Source organism: Dioscorea cayenensis, chromosome 3, assembly GCF_009730915.1.
Source record: "Dioscorea cayenensis subsp. rotundata cultivar TDr96_F1 chromosome 3, TDr96_F1_v2_PseudoChromosome.rev07_lg8_w22 25.fasta, whole genome shotgun sequence".
NCBI lineage: Eukaryota > Viridiplantae > Streptophyta > Magnoliopsida > Dioscoreales > Dioscoreaceae > Dioscorea > Dioscorea cayenensis.
Genome location: NC_052473.1, coordinates 86,283 through 100,279, shown reverse-complemented (window position 1 = coordinate 100,279; position 13,997 = coordinate 86,283). Strand labels below are relative to the sequence as shown.

At 36.3% G+C, this 13,997-nt stretch overlaps 4 protein-coding genes across 4 annotated transcripts; 2 read left to right on the top strand and 2 right to left on the bottom strand.

The window, feature by feature from the left end:
• Positions 1–902: 902 nt before the first annotated feature.
• Positions 903–2,586, top strand: LOC120257665 (putative pentatricopeptide repeat-containing protein At3g05240). The gene has a single exon (XM_039265103.1). The coding sequence runs from the start codon at positions 970–972 to the stop codon at positions 2,554–2,556; it is 1,587 nt and encodes a 528-aa protein (XP_039121037.1). The 5' UTR covers positions 903–969; the 3' UTR covers positions 2,557–2,586.
• A 12-nt stretch (positions 2,587–2,598) lies between these two features.
• Positions 2,599–4,891, bottom strand: LOC120257666. The gene is made up of 2 exons (XM_039265104.1): positions 4,573–4,891; positions 2,599–2,794 (listed from the first exon to the last, which is right to left on the bottom strand). The coding sequence occupies exon 1, from the start codon at positions 4,849–4,851 to the stop codon at positions 4,588–4,590; it is 264 nt and encodes an 87-aa protein (XP_039121038.1). The 5' UTR covers positions 4,852–4,891; the 3' UTR covers positions 2,599–2,794; positions 4,573–4,587.
• Positions 4,892–7,202: 2,311 nt separating this feature from the next.
• LOC120256446 (protein CUP-SHAPED COTYLEDON 3-like) lies at positions 7,203–8,560 on the bottom strand. The gene is made up of 3 exons (XM_039264127.1): positions 8,184–8,560; positions 7,812–8,086; positions 7,203–7,652 (listed from the first exon to the last, which is right to left on the bottom strand). The coding sequence occupies exons 1-3, from the start codon at positions 8,386–8,388 to the stop codon at positions 7,278–7,280; spliced, it is 855 nt and encodes a 284-aa protein (XP_039120061.1). The 5' UTR covers positions 8,389–8,560; the 3' UTR covers positions 7,203–7,277.
• A 4,714-nt stretch (positions 8,561–13,274) lies between these two features.
• Positions 13,275–13,649, top strand: LOC120254749 (actinidain-like). The gene has a single exon (XM_039262788.1). The coding sequence runs from the start codon at positions 13,275–13,277 to the stop codon at positions 13,647–13,649; it is 375 nt and encodes a 124-aa protein (XP_039118722.1).
• The last annotated feature ends 348 nt before the right edge of the window (positions 13,650–13,997 follow it).

The following is a 13,997-nucleotide window of genomic DNA, read 5'->3' as shown; positions in this document are numbered from 1 at the left end:
CGCTTGATGTTCCAAATGGAGTCCTCCGAGAAGCATTGGTTCAGATCTTTAGCTGTAGAGTGCCAAGCAAGTAACATATGAAAAATTTTGGAAATAACAGAAAAGAAGTCACGAGCATGCAAGTTAAAAGACACTAGCCATTCAAGCCATAAATTCCAAAAGATGGCCTTTGAGAAAAGATCCCAAAAGGAACGAAATTAGGCTTGTAAGGATAGGATCTATGAAGTCCAGACCTCAGCAAAGATCTGAGGAAAAGAGTACAAATTTAAGACTTGCTTAAAAAAGTGGCTGATACAGGTGGAGAATTCACACTCGAGCAAGAGGTGTTCCACCGATTCTGAATTTCTATGGCATAAAACAGGTTGAAGAATTCAACACTAGATTTATAAAACATGAATTTTTTTTTAATGATATTTTGATAAATTCTATAATTTACTTCCTCTAATTCCATTTTTGTCTCAAAATAAATCCCAAGACATTCAATTATAGGAATACTAAATAAAAATTTTATCATAATCAATTAGTCATCATTATATAAATATATTTCATAAATATGTAAAAAAAATCATATATTATTTTTAATAAATTTAATTATTTTAATAAATAATCACCCTTTCACATAAACTTCAAAATTTATGTATAACTATATATATTGACAAAATAGACAAGTCCTAAAATGTAAGATTAGGCTACTTTATTCACATTTTAAAAAATCATTAATGAAAAAGAAAAGTTTTTTTTTCCCATTTTTTTTAGATAACAGCAAAATTTTAGATTTATTTATTTTTTATTATTTTTATTTAAAAAAAAAGGGGAAAAAAAAAAACACTTCACCATCTCCTTCCTCTTATATTCATTCCAAATCTATGAAGTGAGAGAGTAACAAGTGTTATGATAAACAAACAGTCAGTAATATCCAAACTAGAATCATGCAAATCAATAAGACAAGTGAAACAAGTGCACTCACTCATGATCACCACCACCCTCATCACCCACCCCATCCCCCTCACTAAACTCATCCACTCCTCTCTCTCCGCCGATCTCCACCACGCCCACGCCCTCTCCATCTTCCTCCACCTCCACAACCCCTCCCTCCACCTCTGCAACTCCATGCTCCGAGCCTTTTCCACTTCCCAACATCCCTCTACCACCCTATCTTTATACAAACACTTGCACCGCCTTGGTCTCTCACCGGACCATTTCACCTTCCCGTTTGCACTCAAGGTGTGTGCTGAAATGCCTGACAGAACAACAGGGCGTTGTATTCACTCGCGCGTTGTCAAAACCGGGTACCAGTTCGACGCTTATGTGAACGCCACGCTGGTTCGCATGTACGCTTGTTGTGGCGACGTCGAGTGCGCGAGGTCTTTGTTTGATGCTGAGAAAGATCCGAACGTCGTCGCGTGGACGACGATGATTGCTGGATATGTTGCTAATGGGCGAGCTTGTGAAGCCATTGCTTTGTTTAAAGAGATGGTGGAGATGGGGATCACGCCGAATGAGATCACGATGGTGCATGTCCTCGGCGCATGCGCGCACGCTCGGGATTTAGAGACTGGTCGATGGGTTCACGCTCGGACTCGATCAATGGGACGGTGTAATGTCGTGCTCGGAACGGCGCTTGTGGACATGTACGCGCGGTGCGGTAGTTTGAGGATTGCGCGGGAGGTGTTTGATGAAATGCGTGAGAGGAATCAGGTGACTTGGAATGTTATGATTAGTGGATATAATCAGTATGAGAAGTTTGATGATGTGTTTAGGATGTTTAGAGGGATGTGTGAGGCTGGGTTGAGGCCGGATAAGGTGACTTTGTTGAGCTTGTTGGGTGCTTGTGGGGGTAATGGTGACTTGAGTTTAGGGCAGGGAGTTCATGGGTATGTTGAGAAGGTTAATGGTGGTTGTTGGAGTGATGAGGAACTTGGTACTTCTCTCTTGGATATGTATATTAAGAGTGGAGACACAGAGAGTGCGGTGAAGGTTTTTAGGGGATTGAAGAGGAGGGATGTGGTGGCCTGGACGAGTATGATCGTTGGGTTGGCAATGAATGGGGATGGGAAGAAAGCTGTAAAGATGTTTAAGGAAATGAGCAATGAAGGGGTTAGACCTGATGGTGTTGCGTTTGTAGGTGTTATGAGTGCTTGTAGCCACGCCGGGATGGTTGATGAGGGCCGAAAATTGTTTGATTCGATGCAGACCGTTTATGGTGTTCGACCAGAGGTGGAACACTATGGATGCATGGTAGATCTTCTAAGCCGGGCCGGAAGGTTGCAAGAGGCTGAGGGATTGTTGAAGATGATGCCCATGGCACCGAGTATGCAAATTTGGGGTGCAATGTTGAGTGGTTGTGAGAGTTATGGTGAAGTTCAGGTAGCAGAAAGGGTAAGAGATCAGCTGGCAGAGTTTGATCCTGGGGGAAGTGGAGTTTATGTGCTGCTTTCCAATTTGTATGCTGGAGCTGGACGATGGGTTGGAGCTGAGGGAGTTAGAGAGTTGATGTGGCGAAGGGGAGTGAAGAAGAACCTGGGTTTGAGTTCTCTTCAACTGAAAGGGCCCTGATGATAACAGAAACACATTTGTGTAAATGAATTCACTGGTACATAATCCAAGACTTACTTTGTTAACCATAATCGAAAAAAGGAGGTGTTTTATTACATAAACTTTGTCATCTTTTCTTAAAGGAGAACATATCTAAGCGGTACCATTTTGTATCTGCACTAAAAAACTTAGAAGTAACACTAAAGCTTCTAAAACATGTCCATCAGCTTGGTCTGAGACATCGGAACAAAGCTGACCCCTGAAAATGAATCAAGGAAATAAGATTCTTTCTACACAGGTATAATACAAGACATGAATGTAAAAGAAATTCATTATTCAATGTCATGAAAACTGGATTGCTATAACATAAACTTTTCATCTAGCTATAGATTATATTAAAAAAAAAATAGTGCATGCAATTAACAGTGTTCGTGGAGAGGCTAAAAGTAATACCTACTATGCCCAAAATGGAATGTGAATGTCTATGATTTCCTTCTATACAATAGTTTTTCCTGAGACCAGAATTTGGAGATTCCAAATTCAGTGTGTTTAGCGACAACAGGGTAGGGTAATGCACAAAGTCTAAGTTCACATTGAGGAACATCAACATATTGTAGATATATACAAGATGAAAGCTGAGGTTTCATAAAAATATAGTCATGGTGCGATTCATTAAAATGGTTGTGTTCTACATAAATATGACAGGATAGGGCATGGCGGTGTAGCATGTAATACAGATTCAAACACTGACAGTAATACACAATAAAGAAGGAGAATAATAAAAAGTTTCAAATTGAGCCAGTAGGCAGATATGCAACCCAGAGAGTAGTACCAATTACACTACAACACTCATCACAAAAGTGTGCTCACTGTGTTGCTCTGCTTTGCAGCCCATCAAATGACCAACTAAATTATCAACAGTCTACTGTGGATGGAGTTAATGTGGGCTGCCTTTGACCTAATGTTTTGGACCAAGAACTCTTAAAGTTCTTTTAGCTGATTTCTCAGCTATATGTTACCTAAAGGAACCTCCAATTAGCAACAAATTTATGTTTTAAAAAAAAAAAACTGGCAAAGCACAAACCAAATCATTAATCTCAAAGGCTAAATGGAAAGCAATGGTCAAGAGAACAATTGAGACCTTTCAGCAGATTGTGAATATGAATGATGAACTATAGATTTTTGCAGTTTTGGTCCATCCTTAAATTTAAATACTTACCACAGTATAACTAACAAGAGGACATTGCTATCTATCCAAAGAAGAGTACAACAAAATCAGTTCAGTACTGGTAAGATTGAAGAAAGATTAGGTGCATAGGGCAGGGATGATTGAAAGAAGTGATCTTATCTCACAATGTAAAGGAAGCTATCTCTATTAATAAAATGGCCAACTTCATTGGTGCACTAAACCCTTCCTACAACAGGCCAATTTCTATTTTTTCCTATATAAAATTCCTTCCACAACCAGTTAATAATAAATTCACATCTAAATATTCATGCAAGAAAACAATAGCTCAGGCAAAGGAAAAAAGAACAAGATAACTGGCAAACATATCCAAGACATCATCAATTTGATAGAAATACTAAAACTCTATGCATTTCTCTAATAAGTTCTCAGTATTCTCTACTTGCCATTCCAAAATCAACTAAAATCAAATAAAGAATATCAAACACTTGATGATAACAACCATGGAACCTCAAATCAATTAATAATAGAAATCTAATGAATGAAAATGCACAAAACCCTAAAATCAAACAAGCCAGCAAAACCAACATAAGGAAAGCCATTCAGGGGAAACTAGTTCTCTATGTGTCTTCATCCTCAACCCTAAAATCAAGAAATTTTACAATCACTGAAGAATAAATCAAAATTTTATTTCCATATATCACCAATCACCTCAACTTTCAAGAAACGCATCCATCATCCAAAATCTAAACAGATATACAACCTAATTCAAAAAACAGTTCAATAATAATTATCAAAACCTAACCCTAACTAGAAATGGCTGGGAAAAAAAAGGGGAAAAGAGGCATTACCAGCAGAGGAAGCATCTAATCGGAGGATTTAGTCTCCCCGTCCTTCTCTTCAACTTCGACTTCACCGTGCTGATGGGGATCGGCTTCGGGGACATTGGTAGGCGAAACGTCATCATCGGGGTCGACGGCAGGGTCGGAGCGGGTGATGGCGGCACGGAGGCGATCAAGGAAGGGCTTGAAGGCCGTCTCCAAAGTGAGCCATCCGAGAGCTAGCCCTCCGACAACCACCAGCGTCGTCTTCAAAGCGCCGCCTTGATCTCGTTCTCCACTGCGACCCATCTCTCTCTCTCTCTCTCTCTCTCTCTCTCGTTTGATGAAATGAAATGGCGCCAATGGACGGGTCTGGAACTCTTTAGCCTTGTGGGCCAAGTAACCTCTAAGGATACAAGCTACCGAACAGCAAACAGGATCCTATCCAGTAGGAAATCGACACGTGGTGGCTGCCCAACTAGGTAATGAGTAATGCATTGGTATCAATAAGATTACTACTATACTTAAATAAAATATCTATTGACAATGAAATTGTATATTTTTTAAAGACTAGTTCACTTAAAATACTTGATTTCAATCAATTTTATTTTTAAAACAATATGAATGAGTCAGAAATTGAATTTTCAAACCTCTAGCTACAAGAAAGAATAAAATACTAACTCTATTATTGCAGTTTTGTACCGTCATTATATCTTTTTTCTATTCTTTAATGTTGTTTTCTGTCCTGCTCATTTCTATTGAATGTTTTGTTCTCTAGTGTATTTAATGAATGTAATTTATCCAAATTTTTTTAAAAAATAAAAAATAAAATACTAATTCTATTGTTGCAAAGAATTAATTATGTGGTTTTAAATTTGTTGTACTATAACTATGGCTCGTGAGTTGATTAACTTTTAAGTTTTAACTAATGTGTGTGATCTCACAAATAGTGAAGTATAAGTGCAATATGTACTTATTCAATATGTTTATGATGAGAAGGAAGATAAAGTAGAATTATATGGAAAATGATGGGAAAAATAAAAAATAAAAATTTTGGCTCAATTTTTCAAACACATATATGGTGCAAAATAAAGTAGGCCGTCCAAATAGTGATGGAGTAGAATTAGCGGTAATGGAGAATTAATGCTTTTCAATTTGTTAAAGAAATTAAAGGCTACAATTAAAGCCTAATGTATGAAAAACCTGGAAAAGATTTTTATAGATAATTGACTTCGAGATGTGAATTATGATTTAAGGTGCATTGCGTTCTTACTATTAAAGTATTGCTTTATTACTTGATTAGTGTTGCAAAAGAAGATCATAAATGAAAATAGACTTCATAATTAGGATATATTTTCTAATGCAACTTGTTTTTTATCTGCCATATTGCTAAAGAAAATATAGATCATTTTTTCTCCCAATGCAGTTTCTCAAATACCGTATTGAGGAAATCTTTAAATGCTTATCATATAAAAATAAGTGTGTTAACTTGGTACAACAAAGTCACTTGGTTTACAAGAAAAATAGCAAGTAAAAGTTTAGTTAGTAAAATATACATAGCTGCTCTCTATACTTTACATTTTCTGTGGCAAGCTAATTAATGCACGTATTCAAAGAAAAAATAGCAGACCAAGTGTACTAGACAAGGAAACTGATTTGTAGTTTTTATTGTGGTCTTTATCTTGTCTTGTTCCTTTGTTATTATTATTTTTTTTTTGGTTGCTTCTAATTAAGCGACCAATGAGTTATAAGCTTGTAGTTTTAAGAAATAAAAATTCCTCTCACTAATTTGTGGGAAAACATTGATGCATTACATCTTACACTCATCTTTTATTCAACGGTGATTAACAGTTAAGTTGAAATTACCCATAATAAACTATGTGGGACAAGGGCAATATATAGTAAAATTGTTGTATTACACATACAAAAGTAAAAGTATATTACCATCTCAAAAATAATCTAACGATTAAAACATTTTGACTCAAATGCATGAGGCCGAGGGTTTAAGCCCCTCCTCATGTATAATTAAGGCGTAATAATAAAAAATGTGTGTGATTTAGGTGATTTATCCACATTGTAAAAATAAAACAAATTGTATTTTTGAACTTGTATAGTTTTAATTATATTAAGTTGACATTAACTGGCATATATATATATATATACATATATAGCTAATGTTAGCTCAACATATCATGTAATGCCTGTGTTTTTGAAAGATTAAGAAAGGATATGATAAAACAAAATTTAATTTAAAAAAAATAAATTTATTTATAAAATTTAATATTAACTATTGAAGAGTGCATCTATATAGGCGAAAAGAATTTATAACAAAATTAAAAATGACATTAGTACTGATATATCATTGGCAAAAAAAGCATTTAATCAGGGAAAAAAATAAAAATAGATGATTGTGTTTAAATCCCATCAATCAGAAGAGTTCAAGCATGGATAACCAGAGAGAGGGAGAGAGACCACCATCTAACGCACCAAATATAGTACTATGGTCACATCAATCACGTCCATTAAAACCAGTTCCACTGGCCACACGTCACACAGGAATGCATGGATGCATGCATGCACGTCCAATCAACACGACCCCATGCAAAACGTGGCGTGATTCAATCCAAGTTGACATGACTCAATAGAATAACAATGAGCTTGCATGTTCTTAATTAAGATGATAATCTAAATATAGCACTCCTTGTTACACATATATGTAAATTTGTACATGAATATCACAGAACAGAAGGTCCCGATGCGCCAAAAGGAGTAGGACCCATTAAGGGCAGTTCATCAGAAGGAGGTGCCCCAAGGTATACACCTAGAGGCCCTAAACCCATGCCATAGATCAAAGGGTTCTGCAGATAGGCTTCAATGAAGCTTGAGACTGTTACCTCTTCTTCTTGGGCAACAAGAGGGAGAGAAGGATGGTTGGTGGTGTTGTTGTTAGAGATGTGAAGGGGAAGAGTACTTTGGGTGGGGTTTTCTAGGGTTTGGAGGTCTATGAATGAAGTAGATGTGGAAGGGTCTTGGAAGCCAGTCTGGTTTGGGTGATAAGAGTTCTTCTTGTCTCCTGACTTGTGAAGTATCCTACACATGACCCATTCCTCCTGAAAACATGAACAAAGACAAATATGATGTGCATGCATATAATTAGTTGCATATGATGATATATAGTCCCCAGTCATGTCAGGGCATGCAATTAATATTGAGTGGAATAAATGAGTAGTATAACAAGATTGAAAAGCATAAACTTAGGATGCATGCACCTTATAAGTATGGCGACATGAGAGCTCTCCTTCTAGTCTGTATTCATGAAGGACCCATTTGGTCTTCTCCCCACGAGGAGCTCTTCCTCTGTAAAACACTAATGTCTTCTTCATCCCAATCAGAGCTCCAGTTGCAGTTCTGCGCACCTCTCGGTCCTTGCCGGTGGCTTTCCAGTAGCCTGAATTTGTTGCCCTGTTTGTTCGAAGCCCAGTTGGATACTTCCGGTCTCTTAGACTGAAGAAGTACCACTCCTTCTCCCCCATTTTGGCTAGATCTGAAAACAAATGAAACATAATACCAAGTGTTCTCGATTTGTTGAAGTAATTTTTAAATGGTAAGTAATTAAGTTATATATATATATATATATATACCTGGAAGCTCCCATGGCTCACACTTATTGAGATCAACCTCCATGATGTCTACTCCGTTAATACCTCCATTGAAGACCTTAGAGACCAAGTAGAAGGTGATGAGTTCTTCATCAGTAGGATGGAACCTAAACCCAGGGGGCAGCCCTTGCTCAGTAATATCCTCTCCAAACAACTCCCACACCACCTCTGCCATGGAACTACTCATCCTATCAAAGAAAGAAAGTGAATAGTTTTAGGGTTTTGGAGGGGCTTTATATGCGTGAGATATATGGATAGCTAGCTACAAAAGTGGGAGGATGAGGGAGTTAATGAGAAGGTGGCATTGGAGATATATGCGTGCCTGTTTAGTCATGTTTGTGAGATGGAAGTACACAGTGGCTGGCTACACATTTCCAAACAAAAACTCAGTACCATTTGTTGCTTCCGGTGAGGTACTCATCTCTTCTACTCTCCCAACAAATGTATACATGCATGTAATATCACTATTATTATGTCTACTTCTTTTGGATATAAACCATTCTTCATAATGTAGTAGAGATATATATGTATTGCTAGCTATACTTTTTGTCAGTTTATATATAGTCTTGTCTCTTTGTGATGGCATGCACAGAAGTTGATTTAAACAACTTATTATATGAATTTATCAGAGTGCTGTACATTCTGATATACCAACAGTGGAGAGATGTGGTTGAGTGAGAGGCCAGCGATTGAGAGTAGAGGGTGGCAATAGGGGTCTATAATATCTATATATATATATATATTTTATATATATGTTTCATCAGGCATTTATTAACATGCACCAGAATGAGGCAAGTTCTTGTCTATTGGGATGTGGGAAGATGAGTGATTTACAAGAGAATGGTAAAACAAGAAAAAAATTGAAAAAGGAATGCATTGAGAACATGGCAAGTAAAGTCAGTGAAGATCATTTAATGCAGCCACTCTGCATTGAAGGAGGTGGTGAGAAGGAAAATCAATAATTAGAGTTTCTTAGTTCAATCATACACATGATTAGACCTCGGGGCCACCAAACTCCGAATCAGACCTTTGTCATTCGTACATGGTAATTTAATTTGGTAATATTATTGTTGCCAATGGTTTTACATACTTTTTAATTTTTTTCATCTTTGGTTTTTTTAACGTTGGTGGAGAGGGAACTGGAGTTCCGGGAAAAAGGAAGTGGAAGTGGAAGTGAGGGGAAGTCTAGCGCAAAGTATCCCAAAAAGATTGCATGAATCTAAGGAACCCACGTGCAAGAGAGGCTCGACGTGACGGCTCCGCGCTCGTGCACACGCCACCGGGATGATGACGTGGAGGTCCCTTATTGGTTATACTCAAATGGGACCCACGCGCCTCATAGTACTTTGTCGTTTTTGGAGACCTCAATGGCAGCCTGGCTTGCAGGGTTGGGCCGTCCTCAACTAACCCTATCTTCCGGCCATAAATATTTTTTTTTACTTTATTTATTTATTAAAAAGTAACACATCCATAAAAGAGAAAAAGTTTCACCGGGTTTAATTGGTGAACCAGACAAAACGATTTGCCCGGTCGGGTGCACCTCTAACCCAATTCGGGGCTGTTGGGTGACTAAGGTTGATCTAATGGAAGTTGCAACCAATTGGGTTCTTGGGTCGGCCCATGCAAGAAACTTGACCTCGAGTTTTGATATGGGGAATTCAACTTATAATTGACTATTTCATTAATCCATCATCTTTCCAAAATTTGAATTTGTTGATTTTGAAACCTTTTCATTTAGTAGCTTTCTTTCTTTTTTTCTTCAAAAAAACCAAAACAACCTTAGCTTTGATTCTTCATGAAACTCAGATAAATCGTTTTCATTGTTCTCATTTCTTCCATCAACACTCTCCCAATCAACCCTTTTCATCTTTTATATTAGTTTTAGAAGCTTCCCTAATTATATTTTCACGATTTCCATTATGAGCAATACTATTGAACACCTTATTTTTAAGTAACTGATGGCTTTGAATCTACTCTTCATGTTTGGAAGTAAACATTATCCGTCTTACAAGATAAATTTGTCTCTCATCTACTGCATATTCATCTTCCTTATCTCCATCTGGCTCACAAATAATTTTTTCATTCTTCTTTATAATGTTCACTATCTTTCTCAAGGGACATCCGTTTGACTTGTGCCCTGGTTGATTACATTTGGAACACTTCCCATAGAAGGTTTGGCATATGGATTTCCATTCTCCTTATTTCTTTATCATTTCCTTCTTTATCTTTTTCTACTATCTCTACTGCCTTGTTTCTTCTGTATTGGTTGTTGTCTATGTTACTACGATCTTCATACTCTTTTGCAGAATTGGTATAATTATTATCATAGTTCCTCTAACTTCGCTCCTGTTACATTAGCTCCGCCTTTAAAGACATATTCTTCACCTCAGATAAAGTTCGGATAACTTGTACCCCAATTATGTCTTTGAGTGCTTGTTTTAATCCCTCCAAATACCTGGAAACTTGTTGCCCTTTTGATTCAAAGAGATTGTTTCTTTCAGTCAATCTAATGAATTCTGGTGTATATTCGTGCACTGACCGACTACCCTGTTGACAGAGCTAATACTTTTGGAAAGGATCTGCTCATAATTTGGAGGTAGAAACTCCATTTTCAATAAATACTTCATCCTGTACCAAGTTCATATATGACCTTTACCTTCTCGTTCTCTCCTGGATTGAATTCGTTCCCACCATGCCGACGCTCCGCCTTTTAAACGACACGCCACCAAATGGACTCGCTTCTCTCGAGGACTCTCCATATAATTAAAGAATCATTCTATTTCTGCAATCCAGTCTAGAAATTCCTCTATACCCATACTTCCATTGAAAGGAAGAATGTCCACCTTCAAGCGCAAATCCCCAGCATCCCTTTCAACACCTCCATGATTATTTCTTGCCCTTTGACCATCATATAGTTGATGATGACTAAACCAATTTGGTTTAAAATCCTCTTCTTCCTATGAATCACATCGTAAACAATTTGTCTATGGATAGGGACCCGACCACGTCTATTAATAGGATCACAATAAGCCAACTCCACTGCTGGTCTTCTATTATCAACACATCTCCTGTGTGCATCAGTTCCTAGAGTATCCAAACGATCCACAAGTTTTTTAAAGTGCTCCTCAAAACATCTGAATATGAGATCCATTCGTTGCTCCAGACATCGAGGGGTTCTAGCCTCCTGATCACCGTCACAAAGACCAGCGGATACGCAATTCTAATCCAATATTTCAAACTCAAAATAGAGTAAACAAAAACATAAAAATTTCACTGAAATGGTTCTTTTTCACAAGCTCTAAATTAAGTATTTATAAAAGCCTAAACTAAAGACAAAATAGTAAATAAAACTAAAATAGTTACAAAATACTGGATAAAAAAATATATTATTTTTTAATAGACTAATCCAAACAATCCTAAACCCAATTTAATCTTTTTCTTAAATTTTTAAAATCTCTTTGCAACATTTAAAGGTCATAACTAGTTTGTTTTATACCTCCGTACTATATAAAATAATATATTTCCATATTATTTAACTTTTTACAATTTTCCCGATATTAATCTTTCATGTTTATATGTGCATACCTCTAACAAACTCCTAATTCTTTATTTAATCATCAATCCGATTTTCTACAAAACTACGAAAGCAAAATTTTTGAAATTTACAAGATGTATAAAGTAATTATAATATTTTAAAATTAAATAAAAAATAAAAAAATTTACGGGGACACAGTTAAATAAATCTAATTTTCTTAATTTCAATAATTCGACATCTTATTTCTTTGGGTAAACACTTTCTTCATCCCATCTTTGCAAGGTTTCTCCTCTTTCTTATCTTTTAATGATATTGGACAAGAAAAAAACACGTGAGACGATTGAAAAAGGACTTCTTTATGGCACATCAATTCAAATTTTAGTGTTTTCTTGTCATTTGATAAGGAATTGTTGGTGGCGCATTTATTCAATTTTTAGGTTTTTGTTGGTATATATACATATATAAATATTAATCTGTTGGCTCAACTCATCAATAGCCATACATCTGTCCCATTTTGATTGATATTTTGCACACCGGCCAATGACGCAGAGCCGAGGCATTAGAGGTGGACATGAGCTCCACTGGGTTGGATCTGAATTGGATGAGACTCACAAATACAATCCATATATTCAGATTAGGCTGGATGGGCCATATTTGGGTCTAATTATTTTGGTCTAAACAAAACCCATTTGATTTTCATTAGGCCTAGGTCCAGTTTAGCCCAATCTAAAAAATAAATAAGTTTTTATAAAATAATAAAAATAACTAAATAAAACCATTATCACAAACTCTCAAATTTTGTTGAGCAATTAAATAAAAAGGACAAAACTAGATGAAAAAGAATGCACATATCCCAACACATGCATATATTAAAAAAGCCAAAAGTAAAGTTTATAAAGTTACCTTGTATTTTATTTTCAAATATGTCTTATATATATATATATATATATTATTTATTTATTTGGGTCAGACTGGATAAAGTTGGGCTAAAATTCATCTAACTTTAGCTCATCTCGAAATCAATCGGACTTACATATTTGAGTCCAAACCGATTTTTTTGGTCAACTTTTTAAACTCATATCTTATATTATTTTTGGGTTGAACTAGATCAGCTCATGAGTCACCCAGCCTATGTCCACCCCTCCGAGACGTATCAATTGATGGTTAAAGACTATTTCCAAACCCCTTTTATTTTATAAATATATTGCCTTATATCTCCAGTCCACGCACGACTTTTTTAATTTATGTAAAAGAAAAAGTAATTAAATAAAAGTTTAATAATTGTCAACTATCACCGCTGAAATATAATAAATGGTTCTTGAGGACGAAGGAAGCTGTCTCTTTCCCTTCCATTATAAAAGTGGTCTTGGATGCTTCTTGCCTGCTTGGTGTAAAGCATCCAAAGTGACAGAAGACAAACATTTCTTATATATTAAGTCATTACAATCTCTCCATCTCTTTCTATGTATTTATATATGTCTTTCATCTAATATACTTTCTTACCTCCCAACTTCACTCAGAAAAAAAAAAAAAATTGAATGGCTTCAGAATCCCAATCCTCAACTCCAAGCATTCCCATTCGGTCAGAATCAGAGCTCAAGACACTGCATGAAGAGTGGCTGATAAAGCAGAACAAGTCCTACAAATCAGAAGCAGAGAAGGAAGAAAGGTTCAAAATTTTCAAAGATAATCTCAAGTATATAGACGAGCACAACGCTGGTAATCACTCCTACAAACTGGGTCTCAATGTCTTTTCGGATCTCACTCATGAAGAGTATAGATCCACCTTTTTAGGATTCAAACCTCCACCTGAAGTGGATAACCAGAGACAGAGTGATCACTCTGTTGGAGGTGGAGATGAAGATGGAGAGGGAGATCAGCTGCCTCCCAAAGTTGGGTTGGCGAACCAATAAACAAGTGCTTAATTGAGATCGATCTGAGTGAGAATGGCCTGTAAGTGACAAGAAATAAAGCTGACTTGTGGGAAATGATGTGTTATTGGAGATTATCTGTGTGTTTTATGTTTATCTTGTTGTTTTGTTCCATCATTATGATAGTATTTCGTCTGTTTGGTTGTGTATTCTACCCTCTCCTGGAGAGGTTTTATTTTTGGCTTAGTGTGTGTTTGACATAAATTTTAATCAAGACCAAATATAAATATAAATTTATCTGATTCAAAACCAAAATAAATATATCTTTTTAATTAAATTTATTCAATCCCAAATGAGCCCTCTTCTTAACATGAATCAAACATCAACGAT